The sequence below is a fragment of the Perca flavescens genome, chromosome 14 (genome assembly GCF_004354835.1).
Source record: "Perca flavescens isolate YP-PL-M2 chromosome 14, PFLA_1.0, whole genome shotgun sequence".
Taxonomy (NCBI): domain Eukaryota; kingdom Metazoa; phylum Chordata; class Actinopteri; order Perciformes; family Percidae; genus Perca; species Perca flavescens.
In genome coordinates, this window is record NC_041344.1 from 22,121,579 (window position 1) to 22,147,855 (window position 26,277).

General features: G+C 41.7%; 1 protein-coding gene across 1 annotated transcript; it reads left to right on the top strand.

Annotated features, from left to right (window-relative positions):
* Positions 1–144: 144 nt before the first annotated feature.
* ptp4a2b (protein tyrosine phosphatase 4A2b) lies at positions 145–26,277 on the top strand. Its single transcript, XM_028596732.1, has 7 exons — positions 145–345; positions 20,992–21,284; positions 21,631–21,739; positions 21,848–21,940; positions 22,041–22,171; positions 24,173–24,247; positions 24,978–26,277. The coding sequence occupies exons 2-7, from the start codon at positions 21,280–21,282 to the stop codon at positions 25,087–25,089; spliced, it is 525 nt and encodes a 174-aa protein (XP_028452533.1). The 5' UTR covers positions 145–345; positions 20,992–21,279; the 3' UTR covers positions 25,090–26,277.

Here is a 26,277-nt window from a genome sequence, read left to right on the forward strand (position 1 = left end):
CATTTGTTTGTTTTAATCGAAATGCGTTGCTCGTGCTCACTAGTCTGCACCTCGCTGTGTGCGCGTTCTCAAAATGACAAAGCACACGTGTGTCATAGCAAGAGACAGATTTCCAAGTTGTTTCCCCAGTGTTGACTTGACATTAACTTGGGCTGATTCGTAAGTCATTTTTCCGAAAGTCCGTGAAGGTGTCGACAAACGGAGGAGGCTCCTCCCCAACAACAGTTCCCGACCTCCGACGAAAATTCAAGCTGCCACATTGAAGAGGAACAAAAAGGCAACCTGGCACACTCCCTCCACTTTCTCCGGGGTAGTCACGGGATTTCAATGTTCAGCCTGCTCTTTGTAAGTACCATGTAACATAACTAAGTTTAACTGACCCAATTGAAATTGTCTCTGATGTGATCGTACACGATCGCAACAACACAGATCCACAAGAGCCTGATTAAAAGTTGGGCTAGCTACATATTGTTAACGTTAGATGATTAGCACAACACAAGGGAGCTTAGCTAAGTAAGTTGCATGAGGATACGAACCAGTATGAAACCAGCTCGCAGAGCAAAGCTTAAGCGGCTAGAATATTGGCTGCTTAACGTTACACTGTTCAACATTGTGTTGACGTGTATTAATATCAATCCTCATTGTTTTTCTCATCGGCGTTATCCACCCTCAAGTGAGTTAACGTTCCCACTAGCTAAAATAGGGAGTCTTGAGTCTATCTCTGAACTGCCAAACGTTGCTGGGAAAAGCAAAGTGACGGAGCTGAGCTAGGCTCCTAGCTAATGTAGCTACGTTAGCTTGCTGCTAAGGCTATTTCTAGAATAATAATAACAACCTTTGACGTTGTTACTGCCACTATCCGCGTGGGGCCACTGGGTTTTATTTTTATTTTGAAGGAATGCATATTAGGTGTTGTATAGGGCCATGTTATTGTCCAAACTGCACGAATGTCGTTTTCAATTTCATGAAATAAGGGCTAACCTAAATGTTACGCTTAACGTTAGCTGTACAATGAGCTCTTTACGTTTCAGTGAATGTAGCTTTTCTCTTGGACAACATGTAGCTTAACGTTAACGATGCTTTGGTTAAATGCTGTCTTTGCGTCCACGAAAGCAGCATCATTGATTTCTAGTATTTTCATTTGGTGTTTAGCGGTGGACTCGGCAGACGTCAGTATTTGTTAGTTGTGAGAAGCTTGGCTAGAGGTATAGATGGCGACTGAGCTAACTGCCTTCCGCCCTTTGTGACAAATCGTGACCCAAAAGCATGGTTGAACCATTTCTTTTAATCCACATGCTAAGCTAACATTTTAATAACAAAACGAAATCGTCAACAACCCGGTGTTTCCTATCGTGTCTTGGGTTCCCTTACTTTATTGTCAATCTGCTGTCTTTATTGCCAACTAGCCGGTTTGACTCCTCAGCCTTTCGTGTAAAATGTAGCTAGCACTGGGGTTATGTGGTATAATTTAGCCTTGTCTGGTTTCTTAAAACAGAAAGCCTCCAACCATTTAGCCATGTTGGATGAAGTGAAATGCGGAAATGCACTTGGGGAGGAAGTTGACTGAGCAGCTGTGACACTAAAGGCTGCACATTCCCATGCCTCTCAGTTTTCATTTTATGACCTTCCTATGGTTTCAGTCTCTTCTCTGTAATAATAATTCTAGTGGGTGGCTAATACAAGTGAATAGCTTTGGACACTGCTACCAACATGGGTGGATGAGTCAATGAGTAACTGGTGTAACAGGTAAGCTAATTACATTCCTGCTTATGAGTCACTACAAGGTGACCTAACTTCCCTGCAGAGAGTATAGAAGATGAGTTATCAAAACAAACTAAGGGCATGGTAATGTATAGCCTAGTAGAAGTAACAAGGTATCCCTGTTATAACTCTATTTGTATGCAAATCACATACTTGCACAGCGTTGGATAATGCTAGCAACAATGACAGACTTGAGCACTGTGCGTGTTAATGCTTTATTCACATTTTATTGTGAAATTGGGTCACTCATACTGGTGACCTGCTTCATGTCATAGCTAATTGACACATGATGCGCAGCCCAATCTAGAAATAGCATATCTCCTCAGTCCACTGAGCACGGCCTGTAGTTAAAGGCACGCCTATACAGTGGAAGTCCCTTATTCATGAGATACCACACTTCAAGTCAAACTACCATTACCTTATTTTTGTGCATGTTGGTAAACTATAAAAATGCAAGGCTATTCCTAGCCTTCATTTTGCTGCACCATTGTCAGATTTGGAGGAAACATTTCTTCATTTGTGCATTGTTGTGTTCTCCTTGCAAATCATTTGGTGTATGTTAAGATTGAAGTGTGTCTGTGTGACATTTCACACCAACAGAAAGATGGTTTCTCTGTCTATAGGCAGCATAAAAAAGGCAATGTGACAAGTGGGGAAGTTCTCAGCCTTGGTTACCGTAACCGAGAAAGGCGAGCCCAGTGTACAGTTACATGATACCAACCTACCAAGGAGGTTACTGGGGGGGAAGAACACCTATGCTGTAGCCTGCTGGCATTCAGCCCATCTAGCCACATGGTGGCTGTGAGTGTTGAAAATTAGGGTTGAAGAGGTCATTTCCACAGTGACTAGTTGAACAGATTTTAAAGTTTAGTTATGTCCCTGGGTGTCTGGCTGTGGTGAGGATGGAACATGAGCTTTGGTTTTACTATGGGATAGCTTGCTAAGATCCCTGGCTCCAGAGTCTTTTTATGTGTTGAAATCAGCCCAGGATTAGATGCCTGCACTTGTTTCTTCTCATTTCCAGTGGTTTAGTGAAAATCCATGTATATGTGTGTGTGTGTGTGTGTGTGTGTGTGTGTATATATATATATATATATATATATATATATATATATATATATATATATATATATATATATATATATATATATATATATATATATATATATATATATATATATATAATGATGCATTAGTAGCCATGGGCACCTTGTGTGTTTTCCTGTGCTGTGTGTTGGTTAATGAATCCTTCCCTAGTTGGCATGGTGTTCGTTTACTGTTGTTGCCACAGTGCTGGGATAAAGCGAAGGCACCGTATCTGTAGTACTGGCAGTGACAGATTGACACCTCTTCTAGATGCTCCTGCAAGGCTGCCTACTGAAACTATAGCAACAGGTAGGAATAGGATCTTCCTTTGTTTTTGTGTTTACAGCTACCTTGTCTAGCTACAGCTGCCAGAGCTGTTAGCAGGGGAAAAACACTGTCCATTGCCAAAACATGCTATAGTGAGTGTTATTGTTATTAGCGCTGTTGTTTGTAGGCATATGTAGCTGCGCACCTTTACTGATCCAGAAAGTGTTCTATTTTCGTATTGTATTGTGTAGAAAATGCTGGGATATTGCACATAAACAAGCTTGCTGTTTGTTTCCTATTCCCTGGGCACTATTTTGCTTCTCAGTGGAACTTGGCTTTTTCTTCATTTCCTTAAGCAGCTTATTAAACGCATGAAATGTGGGACTGCCTCTAACAAAATAACATCAAACTAATTCATTGTGCAGGGGTGTGATTCTTCTGGATGAATTCCGGCTTTTCCGACCTGAAAATGAGACTCTCATAAATCATGCAAATCCGCAAAAAAAATTCTGCGTTCTGAAGCGAAGCTTACCCCCTTGGGGTGCGCGCATAGCTCTGGTAAACATAATGACCGGGTCGCGATATTACGAATGCCACTATGGCCACGCCAAGACCCACCCTTCAATAGCGTTCACACACTACTATTGGCCAGGCGTCCATGCTTACATGTACAGGTCCTATCCCCTGACCAATCCCCTAACCCTAACCCCAACCAATCGAGCTGCTTCGTAGGGCGGGTCTTGGCGTGGCCATAGTGGGATTCGTAATTTTGGTCAGGGGATAAGACCTGAACAAATCAGGTGTTTGAAGGGCGGGTCTTAGGAATCGTAATTTCACCATGAATTTCACAGCCGGGAAAAAGACCTCTACACAGCGCAAACAGATGTGCTGGGCTCGGTGGAAGCTAACAGAAGCTAGCTGGCGTAAGCCGACAGCTGACCAGGTGTCTCAAAGCTACCAAGTGATCGGCGGACACAGGGAGTACGTGGACTTGAAAGAGTCCGTCAGTTGTGGCCGACGAAGGTCCAGTTGGGAGTTTGGATGGAGAGTCCACTGAAGTCCACTGTGGTCTGAAGGGATAATCCTCGCTAGATCACTATCTTGCGGTAACCATTAGTCAGAGGTTGACAGCTAACGTTAGCCAGCTGAAGCAAACAGTTGATCGACGGCGAGTAACGTAGCAACGCTACACAGGCTGGCAGCAGCACAGAGTCCAGACTTGATAAGTCACAGCAGGGGATAGAAAGGTGTTGAGAATGACCAACAACTAATCTAAAACTTAGGGTACTTAATTTACTAGAAAACGCAACAAAATATCAATTTCGCGGATTGTGAAGTGGCGTTCCAACATAATTTTTTTTGAAGTGGTAAATAGCTACATGTTTCTGAGTATCCTCAAGTATGGACTTTTAATCCTTGTGTTGTCCTCGGGTCAAATTTGACCATTTTGAAAAAGTTTTTTATATCAGAAATATGGGTTTCAACCAAATTGCAGAAAATTAACATGGATGCATGGATATGTTTTATGGGTTCCATACGTTATATGCAGGTAATATATATATACACACATATACACATACATACATACATACATACACACACAAAATTTTATAGCATTTGGGGAAAAAAAAGTTTAAATGGTTTTAAAACCGTATCCTGACTAAACTTTAACATACACCAGTCTGTGATCCAATCAACATCCTCTGATCTTAAGAGCTAGTCAAAATAATTAATAATTTCTGCTTTTTTACCTAAAAAAAAAATAGGTATAATGTCATATAAATTCAGTTTATTGACCATGAATAAAGAAAGCTTTGAAAGCTTTTTTGACAAAAACCTTTTTAAAAAATAAATAAAAAAAATTGCCAAAAGCATAGCAAAAAGTGACAAACAAGCCATAAATCTTTTTATTACGTGGTGCTAATGACATTTTTCCTCAGGTATTTGGAGAAACCAACAAAAATCTGTATATTCTCAAATAGTATGTCTTAGCCGTGTGTCTGTGTTTCTCTGTGTCTTGTAGTAAAGAGAAAGATTGGGAGAAGGAAGTTTGTGTGAGGTGGACCTGGTCACCACAGACCCAAATCTTGTCAGCTGTTGCTACTGTCATATGCTGCTGTCTCTTCATGTGGCACATTATGTTTGGCACATTGTATGGGTCACTTCTTATATCATAACAAGGTAATACAATGTGTAATCAAGTGATGACTGATTAACAGTAATGTAAATGCTAAATGACCTAATACCTGTTGATACTACAACAATGGAAAGTATAGGCTCTTAACCTTGCAGTTTTGCACATCATTCTCCATTTCTTTGCACAAAACTCCAGAAAGTGCCATTTGATGGTTTATTTTTCTAATTTTTTTCCCGGGGGGGCATACCCCCGACCCCCCTAAGGTGACCTCACCCACAGAACAAATCCCAATTTTACCCCTGGTCTTTAGTTAGTTGTTGCAACATAAACAACATAAAGTGTAATTGTATTTGCTAAATCACCCATCAAAACGGTACTATTACTGGGTGCACGGTATATTTTCCTGCTTTTTTTGTCCTATGCCAATCACACCTATGATTGTGGCCATAATCTGAAAAAGATGGGTTTTCTTCTTGGAGCTGATTTTTAAGATCACAGGGTATATTTGATGCATGTGGTAAGGAAGTTGGATTTCGTCGGTTAAAACGTTCCTTGATCAGAGCCTATGGCTGCCCATATACTCTGAACCCTAACCCTATGCTGCTCCCCCTACTACGTCTTTAGCTTTGCTCTGTGAATGTTTAAAGAGAGCACCATTGCTCTTCTCTGATCTCTTCACAAGGGACACCAGAATTCCCAACAGGGGCACTTGTTGCTACTGCTGAGATAATCGTTGATATGGCAACAGGCATCCCCTGATGCTGCTGTCAGAAGGCCAAGTTAGTTTCCAAATGTCAGGAGAATTGTTGTCACGGTGGGACGCTACACCTCTTGGCAAAAAAATGCGAGCGAACGTTCTCCTGTCTGGGTCTGTCTGTTGCAAAGTGTCGGCCTCCTGAAACGCATTTCTATTTTAGATTAGAAAATGACAATTATTTCTTACTAATTACTATGATTTCAGTCGTAGTAGTTGTGTCCTACATTGACTCTGGTATATATTTCTTATCCAAATATTTAGATGAACCACAATCCAAACACAAACACACAAGAACCTTTTTGTTTCTATAGTAGTTTAGCTCAACAGGAAATGGCTTCCAGTTATTTGTCAGAATGGAAGTAATTGTGAACTGAGATGTAGACGGAACACCTTGTATTCTGATTGACTTATCAGCACGTTAGCTGTGCGAATTTTTGCTCCACAGTTTTAGTACTAACTGTCTGTTCCTTGATGTGTTGGCTAACGGGTAGAGGCGTGGCTAACTGCTGTGATGAAGGCGTCTGTCCGAAGCGTGATTTATGGTTCTGCGGAGGCTCCACGCAAAGCTTTCGCTGCAGCCTGAAGTTTATATTTGTGCGTTGGTGGGTGCGTCGATCTCTTTAGGAAAATGGCAGTGCCAGCGCGGTAGAGCGAGTGAGAGAGCGACGGCGAATAGCTTCTGAGCGAGTGCGCTTAAGCTGGGAGATGTCGTCCTGCGATTTGATGATTGTAACATGAGATTATGACTCATCAAAGGAGCCCAGAGATGGCTGGATATAGTCCCTCAACCCATATGCAGCGTTATCGAAAAACTATCAATAATCGTGACACACATTAATATAGACAAATATGTTAGTAGCACGTTAAAACACATTGGTACAAGCACAGGTGGTTATTTCAAGCAGTTGTAAGCTGGTGAAAAGTGATACTTTACAGATGTATCTTTCATCCCATCTGCTGACTTAACTTAAACTTGGTTGCGACATCATATCCGCGGTTGTTCTGAACGGATGAGTTTCCACCGTCATTTAGTGAGCCATTGAAACATTAGGAAAATGTTCAAACGACTGAGGCTCAAACGGGTTAATGTTTCATTCATCATTTGGACTCTAACTAGGGATGTCCCAGTGACGTTCATTTATTTTTTAAATGTAACTTCATGTAATCCTTAATGTAAACAAATTGTTTCATACTAGATCAATTCTATAGGCATAGCATGAAATAGATGGCTTTCCCCATATCAACATTTTTCCTTTTCCTCCTCTGTCTTTTTAAGACTTATTGTCCGTAACGTCTATCATGCAGGTGTTTGATCGAGTAAAAAACTGTGGTTAAAAGTGCAGCTAGGCCACAGCGAGGACAGAACAGGCCTTTGTTTGGGTAGGTTTTCCTCTTTTCATTCCCATTTCTAAGGTACTGAGCCCTGGTCTCTTTCAGTCCTTTCCAGAGACAGATCAGTCCTTGCCCCCCGCACCCCTCCACCCAAGCGCTATCGGAGGCCTTTGATCGTCACACTGTTTATCTGTGCTCACTCAGAGGCTGCAAAGCTGTGTGATAAGTGGGCTTTGCCATGTGCGAGTACGGAGTGTTTGTCTGTTCACGGAAATAGGGTTACATATTCTTTTACCTCATCTCTCCAGCCCCGTTTACACGGACACAAGAAGACAGAACAACAAGTACTCTGCGGGAAGATTGGCTCCTGTCCTCTGGGAGCAGAGAGAGAGGTAACCTGTTGTGCTGAATAGGGGACAGAATGAGGAAGGCCATTTACCAAAATGTCAACAACATTTAGAAAAGCAACAAAACAAACCACTGCCATCAAATTCTTTTTTTTATGTTTATTAGACTTTTTTTTTTTTAAATTAGTTTTTCTAAATTTGTTCAGAAACGTGCACCACAAATGGTCTAGGGACCCAATAAATATATGCTTGGCACAGCATCACGAGCATTAAAAGCCAATAACACAGCAAATAATATATACACTGTTAAGGTGCACACCCATTTACAACAACATGGCATACTGAATTCAGTAAGTGATAAGTGGATCTAATCAAGAAGCAGAAGTGCATATCGTTGCAGTGTTTCACAGCCTCTATCTTGCAGATGATCAAACCACAGAACCGGACTTTGTTTAACACACAGATGGCATGTTTTTATTTTTAAGATACTTTTTTGGGCTTTTCTGTCTTTTTAATTTTTTGACAGGACAGCTAGGTGAGAAAGGGGAGAGAGAGGGGGAAGACGTGTAGGAAATTGTCAAGGGTCGGATTCGAACCCTGGACCTCTGCGTCGAGGCATAAACCTCTCAGTATAGCATGTGCGCCTGCTCTACCACTGAAGCAACCTGGCCGCAGATGGCATGCTTTAAGGCCTAACAGAAAGGTTGCACAAATAATCAAAAATCACCAAAATAATACCAGTGCTGGAGCTTAACGTAAACCATGTGACGTGTGCTTTATTGTCTGTTCATGTGTTAGGCAGTACAACACCTAAAAAAAATCTTTGTTAAATAGATGCAGGTTCATCATTTTCATCAGTTTCTCTGAATGAAATTAAAGCCGTTACTTGCAAATGTAATCCGCTGTAACATATTACAATTAAATTCTGTAAATTGGCCAAAGAAAGTCTTGACTTATGTCTACTTTACTGTGCTCTCTGCAGAGCAGAAACACTGTGATGTTTTTTGAATGAAAGCAAGTGGACTGTCTTTTTATTGTTCATACAGACCATAAGAGTCGTGAGTCATTCTTAGGGAAGCGACCTAGCATATGAACTACCAGTAAACCTAAAAGCATATCAATATTTTAAGCGTGTCAACGTAACAGCTCTGCATCGGTACATCAGAGTCAAAGTTATTCTGGTCAGAGCATCTTGTTGTATCATAGCTCTGCAGGGGTCGGTACATCAGAGTAGCCCCCAAACCACATGTTATTTCTAAAAATGAAAATTGAATATTGATATTATCACCTTGTTAAGTCATTGTTGTTTATTGTCATTAACATGACCAGTGTCTTCTAAATGAGTATCATTAATCATTAATAATCATTTAACTAAAGGCAAACTGCAAATTTGCCAAACTGGTCCTTTATGACTTTTAAAGTAGCTCTCAGTTTCAAAAAGGTTGGTGACCCCTGTTCTACTGTCTTTATGCCCATTTTTTTTTTTTTTATGTTAAGTTGCCATTTTTTTTTTTTATTAACTTCAATGAGTCTTCTGCTTTTTGTTTTGTCTGTAGCAAAATACTTAAAGTTTTAAATTGGAGCACTAATTAAACGTAAAATATACCATCAATTCTCCCCTTCATCTTAGTAAAGCATTTCATTTCTGTCAGCGGGCACACTAGTGCCAAGTTATTTGTCAGTACAGTTACCTTTGATGTTTCTCTCCTTTTTATTGCATGCCCTCTTTACAGACTTCCACTATTGTTTTGAGCAGATTAACAGCTTGTGAGCAAGGGTAGGTGAGAAGTTGTGGTGAATGTATAAACCCTTCAGGAGGTCTGTCGTGGCTGGAGGAATCTTACTTGTAGGCAGCCTTGAGAATTTTTATGCGCCTTTTTGGGTTGGAGAGTTGCATTCATCGAGGGTCATTCTGTACCCCCAACCTATTTCTAGGCTTAATCAAACAGTCTCCAAGCCTGTCTGAGAATATAGTTCCCAGTTTGTTGACTGTTAGAAGATGGCTGTGTCTCATGTTACGTTGTTTTTTGTACACGCTGTGACTCTACAAATCACAACATGTAAATAGGAACATGTTGGCGTTATTTTGTCACTTTTGTCACAATTCGGAGCAGTAGGCTAGTTGGAACCAGTTACCTGCAGGATCTGTGCTGCACGTACAGACAGCGTTACAGCACGCACAGAGATGAGAAGGGTATGTATTGACTTGTCTTACTCTGGGGGTTACGGTGAATAAGCTAAATTCCCAATAAGTCGGCATGTTCCTTTTAAGGAGATGTCTTGTACTGTGGTTTTCTTTTTGAGGCCATGTTCAAATACTACTGTCCAAAGTAGGCGTGTGGTAATCGCCCTGTGAAAAACAGAGGTTTATTATATTTTAAAACCGAGACGACCACAAGCAGGAGTCAGACTGTCTGTGCATGGTTCTGCCTTGACGCAGGTAAACACAGACATGACCACTTGTTACTCATGTCCAAATTATAAGGCTCTGATTGGGTGTCTGGGTCCAAAGGGCAGGCCTATATATATATTTTTTTTTTTGCTGTGTTTTATTTCATCCATCTATAGATGTTAGGGATGGAACGGTTAAGTAAAAAAATCAGAACCGTTCGGTCCGCTAGTCACGGTTCGGGGAATGTATTTAATGTCAGAAAGGTTTTGATAGGACATGCACCAGTTCTTCCATGCTCCATGACTGCATTCTCAGAAATCCACAGGCAGGGAGGTTATCAGAATTCAGTCAACAAAGCATGAGGCCATACATAATCTACTGAGTTGGAAGTCTCACTTTCAGCCCGAGGCTTCTGTTTGCACAACCAAAGGGTTTGCACCTAATGGGGAGGTACAGCAGCAGTTAATGATCCCTCTTGGAGTTTTGCATATAAGTCAATGCCATCTTGTCCTGGCATGCCTGGAGATTGTAGTCTTTCTTGTTACACTAGATAAACTGGTGAGGCTACGAAAAAGGATAAGAAGCTTATAATGTGTGCGTGTGTATTTGTTTTCATGCTTGCACATCTGTTTGTCTTTGTGTGTTTTCTAGCATGACTGATGACGAGGAGGGGGGAGTGGAGTGGAGTTCCGCGCATTACTTTCTTTGTGCGTGCTGTTTGCTGAATGGTGTGGTGACCTGTCACCATACCACACATTGACAGGCCCCTTCGGTCTTGGACTATGTTCCGAAAGTCTATGGCATTCTTTTTGTTTTTATGGAGCATGAAGTTAATTTGAAGTGTTGATCAACTAAGGGCTTTGACACATGAGCACTTTTAGACTTTAAACCAATTTGTTTGGGAGATGTTACTGAAGGTGTGTGCGTATGTGAGTGAGTGTGCGTGCTAGGGTTGCACGATATTGACAAAATGTGATATTGCGATATCGATTATGAATATTGCGATATTGATATTAATTGTGATATTTTTGTAAAATTACAAAAGTTAGGGGAAAACGCATCCAAATAGATTCGTAACAAATTAAACAAGTTTTCTTACAAAACAAGGTTTATTTCAACTGACTGTCATATTGGACTGGTACAACATGAATACATAAATAAGGAACAGGACAGAACAGGACATGTTGTACTGGTTGGTAGGGGTGGGGGAAAAAATCGATACAGCATAGTATCGCGATATTTCTCGTGGCAATACTGTATCGATACACAGGCGCCAAGTATCGATCTTTTATTATTTAAATTGCACATCAGAATTTAACTTTTTGGTAGTATAATAATAATAAAATCAATTGCTTATTCAGTCCACCAGATGGCGCTGTTTGTTTTCTGGTGAGGTCAGCGGGGTGACTGTCAGCGTGCAGGAGGATGTAGATAAAATAAACATGGCAACGTCAGAGAAAGAAATCAGAAATGCACCATCTGCGTTTAAATCAAGTGTTTGGACTTTTTTCGGATTTTTTAACAAGGAGGGGACAACTGAGATGGACATGAGACATGGGATTTGCAAGGAGTGTCGTATGCAAATAAAATACTCAGGGAATACCACAAACATGAGGGCTCATCTCACACGCCACCATCCAGAGTTAGCGTTAGCCGAGGACGGTAAAGCTAATGCTAAACCAGCTCCGCCCGAAAAACCAACCAACACTGGACACACTTAGCTTGACAAAGCTACCTCCCAATTCAGAGCGAGCTAAGAAAATAACTCAAGCCATCGCCTACTTCATGTGCAAAGACCTGCGTCCATACAACGTTGTGGAAAATGAAGGATTTTGTCACTTGCTAAAAACACGGAACCAAGGTGCGTGACTCCGTCGCTACCCGTTTTGTACTCATTTTAATTGTAAAAATACCTGTAGTAGCACAGCAGTGCATACCTGTTGGTATTACAGTCTAGTCCACCTTAATTAAAAATGCAAACAGGTCAGTTTGCCAGGTGTATACAACATTTATAACATATTCATTAAAGTGCTGGTTAGTTAGTTAGCTTGACAGTCACATTTTACAGCAATAAAATTCATGTGAGATGAACAAACAGATGTTGACAAAGTTTTCCTTTGGGGACATAATAATGAAGTTGGAAAAAAGGTAATAAATTGCAATATATTGCAGAATATCGCAATATGTTTAAAATCGCAATAATATCGTATCGTGACCTAAGTATCGTGATAATATCGTATCGTGGTACCTCTGGTGATTCCCACCCCTACTGGTTGGATGGTATAAAAACAATAAATAAAGAGAACAGGACACAACTTTTCTTTCGCTTCTCTGATTCGTTTAGTTGTCTCTATCAATTTCTTCACTTACACTCTCACTCTCTCGAAATATGCACACACGTGGTACGCTCCATAGGGTTTGTCACGTAGTGGACCCGTGCGCTGACGTGCACTAAAGCTGCTAACACACATAGCCGACGGCCGACCGTTGACAGAAAAGCCAGTCGAAATGATCAGTCTCCCCGTGTTGGTCCAAAAAGTGCCACAGAACACACCAAAAAGACGAGACAAGACGTAATACATCTCTATAACAGCAGGCGGCGCTACTCTGTATTGTTGCCCAAGAAATGAAAACCGGCAGCTGATTGGACGAACGCGTCACATGGGTTTGTTTTCTCCGGAATTTCAAAGCCAGACTGTCATGGCGGCTTGTTCAGAATAAGATCTCATATTGTATTAAAATAGTTCACTGAAACATGTTTCTGAGAACATTTTAAGTGAGAAATAGGCCATGCAGTTGCTGAATCTGTCTTCATTTCAGCTCAACAAAGTTGAGCTGAAAGATTTTCGTCAGATTTTGAGAGCCTCTAGTCAACTCATTCCGCTCGCTATTTCCGGGTGAGTCCCGACTGCCCCGAACATGTCAGGTCAGCCAAAATGAACGGCGACAGCCCCCCAGACTGACGACGGCACGGGACACACCGAACAGATTCGAGTCACTGACCTCGCCAGACTGTCCAACGGCCGATAATCTCCTTGGTGTGTCAGCACCTTAAGATGTGCAAGTGGCACGGTAACTGGCCAATGAAACATGATCATTGTAGCGTTTCAAGCGGGCTCTAAATCAAACCCAACTAAGCCACACGGCCAACGGACGGGACGCAGTGCTTGACAAAATAAACAAAATATTGCATACTTATTGCGACACTTTCGATATATTGCGATGACGATATTGAGTCGACATATCTTGCACCCTTAGGTATCATATTGCACAACGTGACATTGTAGGTGATTGTAGTATGAAACTTTCAACCAATCGTGTTGATTAGCTTTCGGTGTGTGCAGGCGGTTGTCCTGAGACTGCTTGTCTGGCCCACGCCCAAGTTTGACACCAACTTTCACACAAAGTGTGTAAGAAGCCCTAAAAACAGGCATATATCTGTCAGTAGAGCGGTTCGTATAAAGTTGGTCCCAGCACTCATTTGAAATGAACGAAAAGTGGTTTCTTCATCTCCTGTTGGTGTGAGCACGCTGCTAGGTTGAGAACAGCTCCAATTTGAGGCGAGAGCCGCCCACCCAGCCTATCGGCAGCATTGACGTCACTGCAAGGAACCAGCTGGACCTTTTTGGAAGGTGTGATCCTCTGTTTTCTTTCAGCCATACATAGTCACTGCCAAGCTCTTGACTTGGCTTTACTTTTTTGTTGTTGTTGTTGCTTTCTTCCTCACTTGTTTAATTAGGCTTTTCCATTGCTGTCATCCTGGTTAATTTTCTTCACATCTTACCGACTTTCTTCACGTTACTATTCCTTTGTCCCAGTCCTCCTTGACATTTCCGAGCGTATCTGTTATCTTTTATTTGGCATTCACAGAGGCCGCAGGAATGAAGACATGCCCCTGTTACTTTTGGCCCCCTTTCTATTCCCACTGATTGACGGTTTCTGTGAGTTTGATTGCGATTGTCGAATGGTTTCTCCCCGCTTCTCCTCAGTGCTAGCTATATTGGACAGTTAACAGGAAAATGTCACCCTGTTTCCATGCGTCTGTGTATTTGTGTTTATGAAAGTGTGTAGTCAGTAAAGGGTCTGAATGAGACACTAGAAGGAGCAGTGTAGCAAGCAGGTGGGTATGTAGGGCAAGAGTGTCAGTGCCTTATCTTTCTCGTGCCGTCCGGGCGGCTCTCACCCCAAGGAGAGCAGGCCTTTTTTTCCCTTCTCCCCCCTCACTGTCCATCCTGCCATGGATGACAGGCCCTCCCCCTGCTTTTTTACTCAGCTCCCACACAGCAAAGTAGCCCTCCAGCTGCTTCAAAGCAGTACAGTGTGGTCATATCCAGTCTGGCTCCAGACAAAACACAAGCGAGACTCAGGCACAACCTCAGACCACCAGACACGGTTGCGTGTAATACTAACATCTTTCACAAGGGGGGAAGAAGATGGACTCAGACATTCCACATTTTGTGTAAAAGTCTGATATTTTGTCACCGTTCCCTTTTAGGTCCGTATATTTCGTGTCCAGACATTTGGGGTGTGTGTGTGTGTGTCTGTGTCTTTGTGTGTCTGTGTCTTTCTACTTTTAGAACAACCCCCTCGCCCTTGTGGCAAATGTATTGCCCCAGCCAGCGTGTGACTATTTACACTTTGTACATGGTGTACGTAGTATTTATGTGTGGTGTGCGAATGATGAGGATTGGCCACCTGACAGCTATCGGGTGTCAGCAAGAGCTGCCCACGACCTTAGCTCTACAATTCCCAGGCAGTAAAATCCTTTAGACTTAGACTTAGACTTCTCTTTATTGATCCCTTCTGGATGACTCCCGCAAGGAAATTAGATTTCCAGCAGCAGATTTTAGCATCTTACAAAACACTCTTTAAATAGAAAAAAAGATAGAAAAAATACAGTATAAGAATAACAATAAAACTTTTAGCTAAATATTTTTACAAAAATAAACAAACAGTAAAACAACAATAAACTACAGATAAATAAAGATAGATATATAGGTATATAGGACTGTGTATGGTATTGTGTTATTATACAGTTAATAAATAAATGACATTTAGCATAAATTAGCAGTTAAGAGCAGATAGAGTGTCCAGGTATGTATGTGAGTAGATTATAAATAATTTATTGCACAGTGTTCTGTTCTGTCCTCTTTACCCTATTTCCCCCCCTTGAGTTCTTGAGTCTGTTGGTCCTACACTTGGGAAGGAGCAGCCTTCCACTGAACAGGCTCCTCTGGTTGCTGATGACGGTGTGCAGGGGGTGGCTGGCATTGTCAGTAATGTCCAGCAGTTTGTCCAGTGTCCTCCTCTCTGCCACCGTCACCAGTGAGTCCAGCTTCATGCCGACCACAGAGCCGGCCCGCCTGATCAGGTTATCCAGCCTGGAGGTGTCTTTCTTGGATATACTGCCCCCCAGCACACCACAGTGTAGAAGAGGACGCTGGTAACCACAGATTGGTAAAACTTCAACAGCAGTTTGCTGCAGATGTTGAAAGACCGCAGTCTCCTCAGGAAGAACAACCAGCTTTGTGTCTTAACAAGGCTTTCAATTAGGACTCCCACTGTAACACTTGTCTCCATGCACTTTAGCTGTGATAACAGTGCCTGTGGAAGGTGTAATCTATTGCTGATATTATGAGCTTTGTCAATGGAAAATATTGAGTCATATAATCTGCTACTGTAAAATGCTGCCCGTTTCTCTTCCACTCAAATCGCACTACAAGTTTGTAGTTTGCTATTAAACCTGACATGGCTTTATACTTTGCCAGACAGACTGATGAATCATCCTAAACTGATGAGTTAGCAGTTGCAGGATACCCATGCCCCTATTCTCATTCTTTTGCGACTTTATCACCTGTTTAGGTTTGCGTGGCATTTTCTGTTCTGAGATACCGTGGTCCTTATCAGCTAGTACTGCTACTCACTGCTCTCTCACGCTTCCCCATTCTTCTCTCTCTCTCTCTCTCTCTCTCTCTCTCTCTCTCTCTCTCTCTCTCTCTCTCTCTCTCTCTCTCTCTCTCTCTCTCTCCCTCTCCCCCAGCTGCAGCTACTAAGATGATCAATACAATGACCTTAGAGCTTAAATGACCATTGAATAATGACATTTTGGGTAACCATGTATTACCAAGTATTGTTTTTAAAACAAAAATGCCAAACGTTTTTTTTTCCAGCTTCTCAAATGTGAATATTTGCTGGATTTCTGAGTCATAGTAAACTAACGATCTCCCGGTTATGGACTGTTGGTTAAAAATGGTAACTTTGGGCAACTGTGTAGCATTTTCACTATTTTTAGACATTTTATGACCAGCTGATTAATCAATTAGAGATGTTCCGATACCAGTATCGGTATTGGCTCCGATACTGCCTAAAACGCTGGTATCGGTATCGGGAAGTACTGGAGTTTATGCACCGATCCGATACCACGTAATAAAGCCCTAAAGAAAATCTACATTAAAGTAGTTTCTTTATGGTCTTTTTCCGTTATAACTGACTCTCAAACTGGAGAATAAAAGAAAGTTCTGGGGCATTCATTGTTTGTGTTTGTTCATGTTTCACAAAGAGTTTAACCTGAGCCAGACCGACAACAAAGATAGAAATCATATCACATCCATACAGGGATAGTAGTATACAGCTGTTAAAACATAATGAAATATATGATACTCTGGTATCGGATCAGTATCGGGAAGCAAAAAAGTGGTATCGGGCCATCTCTATAAAATTAATAAAATAATTGGCAGATTAATCCATAATGAAAATAATCAACAGTTGCTGCTGCAAATGACTGAATGATTTGGCATACACGGTCCGTGTTAATTCAGAACAAGTCATGGCATATCACCCATTCATCTTGAGGCTGCACAGTTTCAATGCTTTTTTTTTTTTTTTTTAAATGCACTACTTCTTGTTTCCTGTGTGGTTAACATGTTTTGGCTTCTACTTACTGATGGGTGTCCGTGTGTGTGCGTTTTGTTTTGTTCTTCCTGCATCTGTGCAGTGTGTGACTGCAGAAGCAGTTTGCAAATTGCAGATGTGATTTGCATGTGTTCCCAGCAGCGCAGGCCTAATGTTTATCCACTTCTCTATTTATAAGCTCACCAAAGACTAATGGCATTTTTTCATTACATGGTACCTGCTCGCCTTTTTTGGTTTTTCATTATGAAAAAAATGACCCTGGTCCCTGCCAACGGGTACCTCCGTTCAGGTTCCAAGCGAGCTGAGGCGATACCAAAAGGTGACGTGAAAACCTGCAGGCTACTGATTGGTCCGAGAGAATTGTCACTAATCGCTGCGTCATCATTACTAGCGACAGACGGGGGTGTCCTGAACAAACCCGCCATTTCTAAATAGTTTAGCCAGCTGTGTGTATGTGTGTTGTTTTTTTTTTTGCTGCCTCCAGCTTCTTTTGAAACAAAATGTGTTTTCTGGCTGTGGCAACAGCCACATGCTGAGAATCCAAAACCACACACCTTCGATGTTCTTTGTGTCGTGTTACGTCATGGCAGTTTCCTGCGGCGTCGCTATGACGACCAGCCGCGCTCGCCTCACGCATGAGGCGGTACATCTGCAATGGAAAAAGGAGGACAGTTCTAGGGCTGGGCGATATGGACAAAATCAAATATCACGATATTTTTGACCAAATACCGCAATATCGATACCGTAACGATATTGTAGTGTTGACTATTGGTGCTTTCATAAAATATTTACACAATGAAATGTGTGATAAATAATCATAAGTAATGTGGATATAATTAAGTGTGGAAAGGCAAATACAGTCTGGTGTGTTCAGAAAATGACATCACTTTACTGTAATGCAGCCTTTAAAATCAGGAAAAGACACTTATGCCATATTAAGATATCCAAAATCTAAGACGAAATCTAGTCTCGTATCATGATATCGATATATCGCCCAGCTCTAGCTGTGGGTTAGCGCCATAAAGTCCTTGGGTTCAGTTGTCTACAGTAGATTTTTTTTGTAATTACAGTACCTTAATCTGTAATATACAGTTTATGAAGAGTTGACCAGTAAGCTAGACATGCATATTGGCACGTGTATTGTTTCCACTGTCTCTATCAGATCAGTGCGGGAGAAGTATGTTGGTCTTAAATCATGTTAAACACGGTGAGGGAATGGCAACCAACGCAGAAAGCCTAGATCATTCACACTGCATGCAGCCCAAATGTTCTTCAGTTCATATACCAGTGTGAACTTTGAAATGGTCTTTTGGTCTGCCTTTTTGCTTTTGGTAACCCTATTATTGGCTGCATTTAAAATGCTGTATGCAGTCACTTTGTGCATCTGGGCATCCATCCACAAACCAGCTGCTTTTCATCTTGTAGCATAGGCTGTCATTTTGGTGTCCTTGGTGTGTCTGTTGGCTCTTTTGTTCTTCAGTGTTTCCTCCATGTTTCAGTCTCTCTTTACCGTCTGCTTTCCTTTCCCTAGTCATGTTTCACAGGTGAAAAGCAGGTTTGCTTCCCCTAGGCTTGCTGCGGTAGTCAGCGTTTTTGGTGTTACAGAGGTCGGGCATCCAACCGAATACATTACTTGCCCAGAAGACTAAACCCCTATTTTGAGTTTATTTTCAGGTATCGGTGCCCACTAAAATACTAAACGTGTTATCGAAGTCGGACGACGGACGCCTCAATTATAAACTGAAAATGTCTGCTCCACACAGCAGCAGCAAAGAGTAGCGGGAGTCACGTAGTAAGGAGAGTTTGCCGACAAGACGATGGCGGAGGATTCGGGGTGGTAGCGAAAAGCAAAAGCGCCTATTTGGCAGTGTTTAATAGGGAAAAAGGAAAATCCTGCACTCTGGCTACAGCATCACCATTTATTGATGAAAACTAATGTTTTGGTCCCTCTATAAATAGTGAGTGCGGGATTTTCCTTTTTTTTTTTTTTTTTTCAAGTTTGCGAAAAAAACCTTACCTTTACCAACGCACCTACACAGAAGAACTGTTTGGTGTGCAAATTGTTTCTTCGAATAGCAATATTTATGGACACCCGGGTAGCTCACCTGGTGGAGCGTGTGCCCCAGGTGCACAGTCTCAGTCCTCGACGCAGCGGAGCCGGGTTCGATTCCGACGTGCGGCCCTTTGCTGCATGTCATTCCCCCTCTCTCTCCCCTTTTCAAGTCTTCAGCTGTCCTGTCAAATAAAGGCCTACAAAGCCCCAAAAACGGAAGGAAAAAGAAAAGCAATATTAAATAGGAAAACTGATAACGGTAATGAGGCAATATGTAAACTTTAAACTCCTCGCAGGCGGAGCACGCTGCATCTGCGCCTGGCTCCGAAGCGGAAGCTCGACAGGCCAGAGATCAAAGGAAGAGCTCTGTGAGCGCCATCGACGAATATCTTTTTCTTGTCAAAATGTCTGATGTAATCGGTAACACCCGTGTTGTCACAAGTTTATTAACCGGTGGGAAAATTTCCTCTGACCCTTTTTTCTTTCTGTAGGATTAGAAGCCAACAAGTCTGGTTACCCTTTTTTTTTTTTTTTTTTTTTTTTTTTTTAAAAGCTTCAGTGGTTTGCATGCAGTACTGCCACATTGTGTTCAGCATTGCTCAGAGGCGGTAATTAAAGGCGTCACGGAGGATCTCTGCCATCACGCAAGAAAAAAAACAAAAAAACTCAAGGCTGTTTTGAGTGCCCTCGTGGCTGTTTCCAAGCATAAAAGACTGAAGGGAGGAAATAAACTTATGGAGGAGAGTGGGTTGAAACATCCTCTTGACAGTGGCTCTGTGGTTGGCAGTCAACTGAGCGGATAAGTGACACTGGGGTAGGGGCTGGGAGCAAGACAGGGAAAAAAAAAAATAGAGTCGCTGTGGTTTTGAAGAGTGGCTCTGGGTTGCAAAAATGGACGTCTCTAACTGGCTCTTTTTAAAAACAAAAAAAATACTAGAAATCACTGAGGTGGGGTTAAGAGACACAATATAAAATGGTTCTTACGGTTAAGTAAATTGTGACCGAGTGGAATAGGAATGGAGAGAGAGTCCGAAAAAGTCTGTCTCAAGGAGGTGAAAAGAGGGAGCGTGAGACTGAAATGCTGGGGCTCTTTGAAGCTTTGCCCACCCACCCTGCAATCCTCACCTTGGGACTACTGCCTGTGACACGGTGCTGAAGTCCAAGCCCTTTCTCTCCGTTTCCCGCCTACCACTTGTGTGTGTGTGTGTGTACGCAGTCAGCGTAGTGATAGCCAGCTCTCGTCATCCCCCCCCTTTTCCTTCCTACCTCTATCCCTCCTGTGTTGCTCTGAGACGGTTCCAGCCAGTTTGTGGCGGCTGGGTTTAGACTGTCAAGGACTTGGCACAATTTGACTGAGGGCTGCCTGGCTAGTTGCAAACCAGACATTACCTGTTCTGTAAGTGTGTGTGTGTGTGTGTGTACTCCATACTGTGCATATTATTAGATTCCATTTTGGTGGCAGGTGGTGATTTGACAGGGTTATGTAATCCAAAGGTGTAGTCAGTTCACAGCACTGAACATAACGCAGGCTGGAAGGTAGAAACGTTCATGATGGTACCATTTTTTTAAATATTGTAATTGAATTATTTTCTGGAAATTAAACTCAAGATATAATTGTGCTAAGCATAATCACAAGAGAGGCGTCCTCAAATATGACAACAGACTCAATTGAAGCTTTGAATGTTAAAAAAGAAAAGTAAAAAAAGACATTCGGTACAGCCCTACTTTATGCTTAAGCTAACGCTAATAATGGGCTTAAAAGTTTGACAGGAAGTGCAGACCACTCTCTTCGCCAGCTGTCATTAACTCAAACTACCGAACAACCTGCATTTATATGCAAAAAGGCTTCTCGCACTGTTCTTTTATGAAGAGCAAAAAGACAGTTTATCCACCGTAGGTGTGTGTGATGTCATGTAACCTCACTCTGGTCTTTCTCCCCTTTGGCAGGCTTTCTGTGTCGACTTGAGCCGTACCTATATGGCGTGTGTGAGCGGAGAATTTTGCCAGGCACAGCACCTCACCTCTGCGGAGAAGTGAATCGGCCGCCCCCCAAGGGACTACGCTACCCAGAAACCCCCCTGACTGCCAGCACACTAGGAACTGCTGACTCATCCAAAGGCCCCCTGGGATATTGCGTAGTCCTTGGCCCGACTGCCCTGCCCTGTCCCAACCAATACGACAAATCTTTGCCCTCCACTTTCTCCTTGAACAGCCAATCACAAACAGCTCTCCTGAATGGGGTAAACTGATTGGATGACTCCTGGATAGTCTCTCCATCTTTTTTGTTTTTTTTGTTTTTTTTGTTTTGTTCTGTTCTTTTACATTTTTTTTTTTGTTTTGTATGAATTCATTTTTTACATCCCGGCGTACCGTGGACTAGTTTATCCTTTTTTTTTGTTACCCTTTTTCTGTGTACATCATCCCGTATTTGAATACCTGTTGTCCTCCTGACCCATCCTCCATCACATGTTTTTATTTATTCTACTCTGTACTGAATACATAAATCTCCTAGCAGTCTTTGCTGACTTCTGAGCCAAAAGTCGATTTTTGTTTTGTAAGAGTATTGTATTGTAATTGTTTTTTAAGCCGTCTCGCCAACATGAACCGCCCCGCTGCAGTCGAGATTGCCTACGAGTGCATGAGGTTCGTCATCACCCACAACCCCACCAATGCCACGCTCAACAAGTTCACCGAGGTATGCCCACATCTGGATACGTTGGTATCTGTGTGCGTTGGTTCGCAAATCCTGTATCTAAAATCCTCCCTCTCTCTCTCTCTCTCTCTCTCTCTTGATGTCTGCCAGGAGCTGAAAAAGTGTGACGTGAACACACTGGTGAGAGTTTGTGATGCCACTTACGATAAGACTCCGGTAGAGAAAGAGGGGATTCAGGTCCTGGTAAGATTGGACACGCACACATTTTTTGGCAGCCGTTCTCGTTGTATGTCTGTCCTTTTTCAGACTACACACTCGCCCTCTCTTCTTTTGTCTTCTCTAGGACTGGCCCTTCGATGATGGTGCCCCTCCTCCCACCCAGATCGTGGACGACTGGCTCAAGCTGCTCAACACCAAGTTTCGAGAGGAACCTGGCTGCTGCATCGCTGTGCACTGCGTGGCAGGGCTTGGCCGGTAAGTGGCCGGCTACGTTGTTTTGTCTAGAGATGTGACCCTAACTTGAGAGGCAGCGCGGATGTTGTCTGGATTGTTGTATGGTCAACTTTTGAATGGCCTCTGGTCGAAGTTCTAGTCTAAGTTCAGTAAGTAACATTCAATTCCTTGCATGGATACAACAACTCCTAGTGGCAGATATGCCAGGTTTAAGGGAAAGCTGGTGTGTGGACGTTTCATCCCAAACTCTTCCATCCATTTATTTACTGCTTATTATCCGGTCAGTGGCACGATGGCAGTAGGCTAGTCTAGATTATGTTTTCAGTCACCTTATTATACTAGGAATTGATTCCCAGTCGATAGTTTTCATTAAAACGGAAAGGAGTTCACTTTTTGCAGAAGTGTTTTTTTCCCGGTAATTCTGTCCCCTCAAAAATCTGTGAAAAAAAACACATTCCCCGCTACACCACTCCCCAAAACTACGAGGCACGTCACGTGTCTGTGTTGCTCTTCTCCTTGTTGGTCAAATATGCATTGCTGCAGGTCGCACCAGCACTAGCCATTACCGGCCAGTGTAGACGTTGAAACGAGGATGGCTGAAAATGTAGCAAGCAATGTAGCTATATTTGATTAATGTTATACTTTGAGGTCTGAAACACCATTTGAAAGGCAGAAACTCAAATGATAAGCTTCTCAGCAGTAGCTGGTGTTCCCTGGTGTAATGCCACCCCTTTGATCTAATGTGTTTCCTCTTCCTCTTAGTGTGCTGTGATGCTGTTGTTTGGGTACATTTCATCTCCCCTGCATTAAAGGGAATAAGTCTGTTTTTCTCCTAATCTTCCTATCGTCCAGCCTTTCTAGCAACCCTCCTCCTCCTCTTATTAACACTTGTTGCTTCTTCAGTATTGATCACAGCCTAGGCTGGCTTGGCTGGGTGTGAAACTGAACATGCTCTTCTCATTTTGAATATACATTGGTCATTAAAACAGTATCTTGACAATATCTCTTCCTGCTCATGCTAGTGCTCTACAAATAGACATTCAGCTGGTTATCTATCATTAATGACTACAGTCTGTTGCCTCTGCACACTTAAAAAAAAAAAAAAAAAAAGAAGAAGGCAAATTACATTTGCATGTGATCTGCCTGTTGGTCATGAGGTTGCGCAGGCGACGTGCAGATATTATGTTCACAGACCAATGTGACCGTGAATTGTAGACAAGTTATGCCGAACAACAGCACAAGTGTGAAAACAAAGAAGGCAGAAGTACACGATGTGGGCGAACTAGTGTGAAAATGTCTTTCCTGACCATAAACGCACAATAAGTCAATCAGTTCTCAATGGCTTCCAGCATTTTGCATGTCTGTGGCATTCCAGAGGTTGTATAATTACCAGTATTGGTTAGGATGGCATTTTCTGAATTCATCTCCTTCCTTGACCTGTGTTTACTGCAGTCATCTGGGTTTTCCCATAGCCTTACAGTCAGATCTTCTTTACACCAGCCAACATTCTCTTAAGGCCCTTAGTGTGGGAGGCTGCAGCAGTGTGCCTTGTTGTTTTGTCCTTTCTTTCATTCTCATCCCTCTTTTCACACTATCGCACTGTATTTTCTTTTAATCCCTCCCTTCTCATACTATCCCTCGTGATTTTTTTGTGAGAGAAAAACCACTGAAGAAAATGCTCTGTCAGCACTGAGGTTTGATCTGCCAAGTGGTCTTGAAAGTTTTTTTTTTGTATTTATTTTTTTTCTCATCTGGTGAGAAACGAGAAGCTTGTCGTGTGTGTCTGTGTGTATCAGGGTGTGAGCACCATGCCTCAGCAGGGCAACAGTGAACTTGTGCACCCCTGTTGATTTCCCAGGCCTGTTTCCCAGGTTTAAACCCCCTCCCTACTCCTCCACCATATTACTATGGAACCATGTGAACCTTGGCATTTAATCTTCTGTTAATCTTCTTTTTCTCTCCTTCTTTGATTCTCTCACTGTTTCCTTGAACTGGTCCATTGGATTTTTCTATACCTCTCAGAGCTCCAGTCTTGGTGGCCTTAGCCCTCATTGAAAGTGGGATGAAGTATGAGGATGCTGTGCAGTTCATAAGGCAGTAAGTACCCTACTTCTGTACTTTTAAGGTTATAATAAAGTTTCAGTCTTAAATCTGTAAATTGTGCAATTTGTGGGAATAGACACAGGGTGCATGTGAAATCAACAGCCAATTATGGTTATTAGCCCAACTCATTTAAGATTTAAACTGTAATTGAAGGTTGTCAATGAAGTAAATTAGGTATGCATTGTTCTTTCTTTGGTTTAGTTAACATTGACAGCCTATGGATTTTGGCATTTGTCGGTCTATCGTCTGCAAAATACTAGGAACTGGTGATTCAAGAGTCTGGTACTACAGCTAAAATCAAAGGTGTACGGTATTAAGGAATAGTTCAACCCCAGTAAGTTACTGCTCCCAGCCAAAAAATATGACACAAAAACCCTGGTAAAATTACAAATTTTATGTATTTACTTTGGTATTTGTACAGATAAAACAAATAATATATTTATATTATGTTTGAGTTTTGATCCGAATCAGAAACGGGGTTATTGCCAAGTAGGATTTCACATACAAGGAATAAGCCTTACTGTTTGGTGAATAACCATAAACAGTAGAGAAAATACAAGATAAAAGGAAGGAAGGTGCAAAGTATTGTCCAAGGAATGTGCAAAAGGTCACAGATAGTGTATATCACTACAGTAATGACCTTAGTGTTGCTATGGTGTGCTCTTTTGTGTATATCTTTATTTTGATCTTCTGCCCTCCTTTTTTTTTTTTCTGCTCTTCATAGGAAGAGACGTGGAGCCTTCAACTCCAAACAGCTTCTCTACCTCGAGAAATACAGACCCAAAATGCGTCTGCGGTTCAAGGATACCAACAGCCACAACTGCTGTGTGCAGTAGGCTGCCTGTCAGTGCATCTTTCTTATGCGCATCTAGTGGGGAATCTTCCAACAAGGGGAGATTTAAAAAAAAAAAAAAAAAAGAAAAAAAAAAATATGAAGAGTGCTATCAGTAATTATTGTAATGAATTGTTAACACTGAGTCTTGGTTAATTGATCAGAGAGCTAGCGAGTGATCGAATGAATGAATCCAGATCTGGGGATCCACCAGCCGAACCAATGAATGGAAGGTCAAAGCACACAGATAGGCCCGCCTCCCGGTTATACTGTTCAACCACGGGCCAGAATTTTTTTTCAACTCGAGTCCATCCTGTTTTCTTTTCTTTTTAGTTTTTTTTTTTTTTTTTTTTTTTTTCAGTTGTAATCATGGGATAACATTTTCCATTTTGTGAATTTTTATTTTTACACAAACAAAGGTGATGAAAAGATGACATGTTAAATGATATTCAGATTTTTATTTCCGCTAATTATTGATAATATAATTAAGCCAGAATAATGTACCTTTTTTAAAAACATTTTTAAACTTTGAAACACATATTGTGACTGTCCATTTTGGTATTGGGGTGTTTTTTTGTTTGCACACAAACTCAAAAAGTTCACCTGAAAAATGCAGTAATGTTTTCCTTTTACCCTTCACTTGCTTAAAGTCACTTTCAGTTTAGGGGTTCACTCAGTTTGAATATGTCTGCAATATTTATTCACAAGATATGATATGTGTGGCAGTTATGAGTTTGGCAAGGGCAAGGACACTTTGTTATCCAATAGTTTTGTTGTTTTTTTTTATCCTTTGAGAGCCATGTCTTTTCTTTTTTTTTTTTTTTTTTTTTATCTTGTTGGAGTGCAATAATCAGTCCACCTCAGATAAGCCCACCAAACCTTGCTGAGCATCCTACATTTGCACACACATACACTTCAGACCACCTCATCCAGGCAGTTTAACAGGAAAATACGAAACAACTCCTAGAACAGGTACTTTTCCTGCTTTCATTCATTCTCTTTAATGGGGCTACAATAGGATTTCCCTAAATATGCATATTTAACACACATGGAGCCTAAGATTCAATCTGAAAGACAAGGTGGAGAAGAATGAAAATGGTCAGTTTTTTATCATTGTACCCATTTTGAAAACATCCCCAATTCGTATTGGTTCTTAAAAGATAAATGAATTGAAATAAAAAGCATACATGTG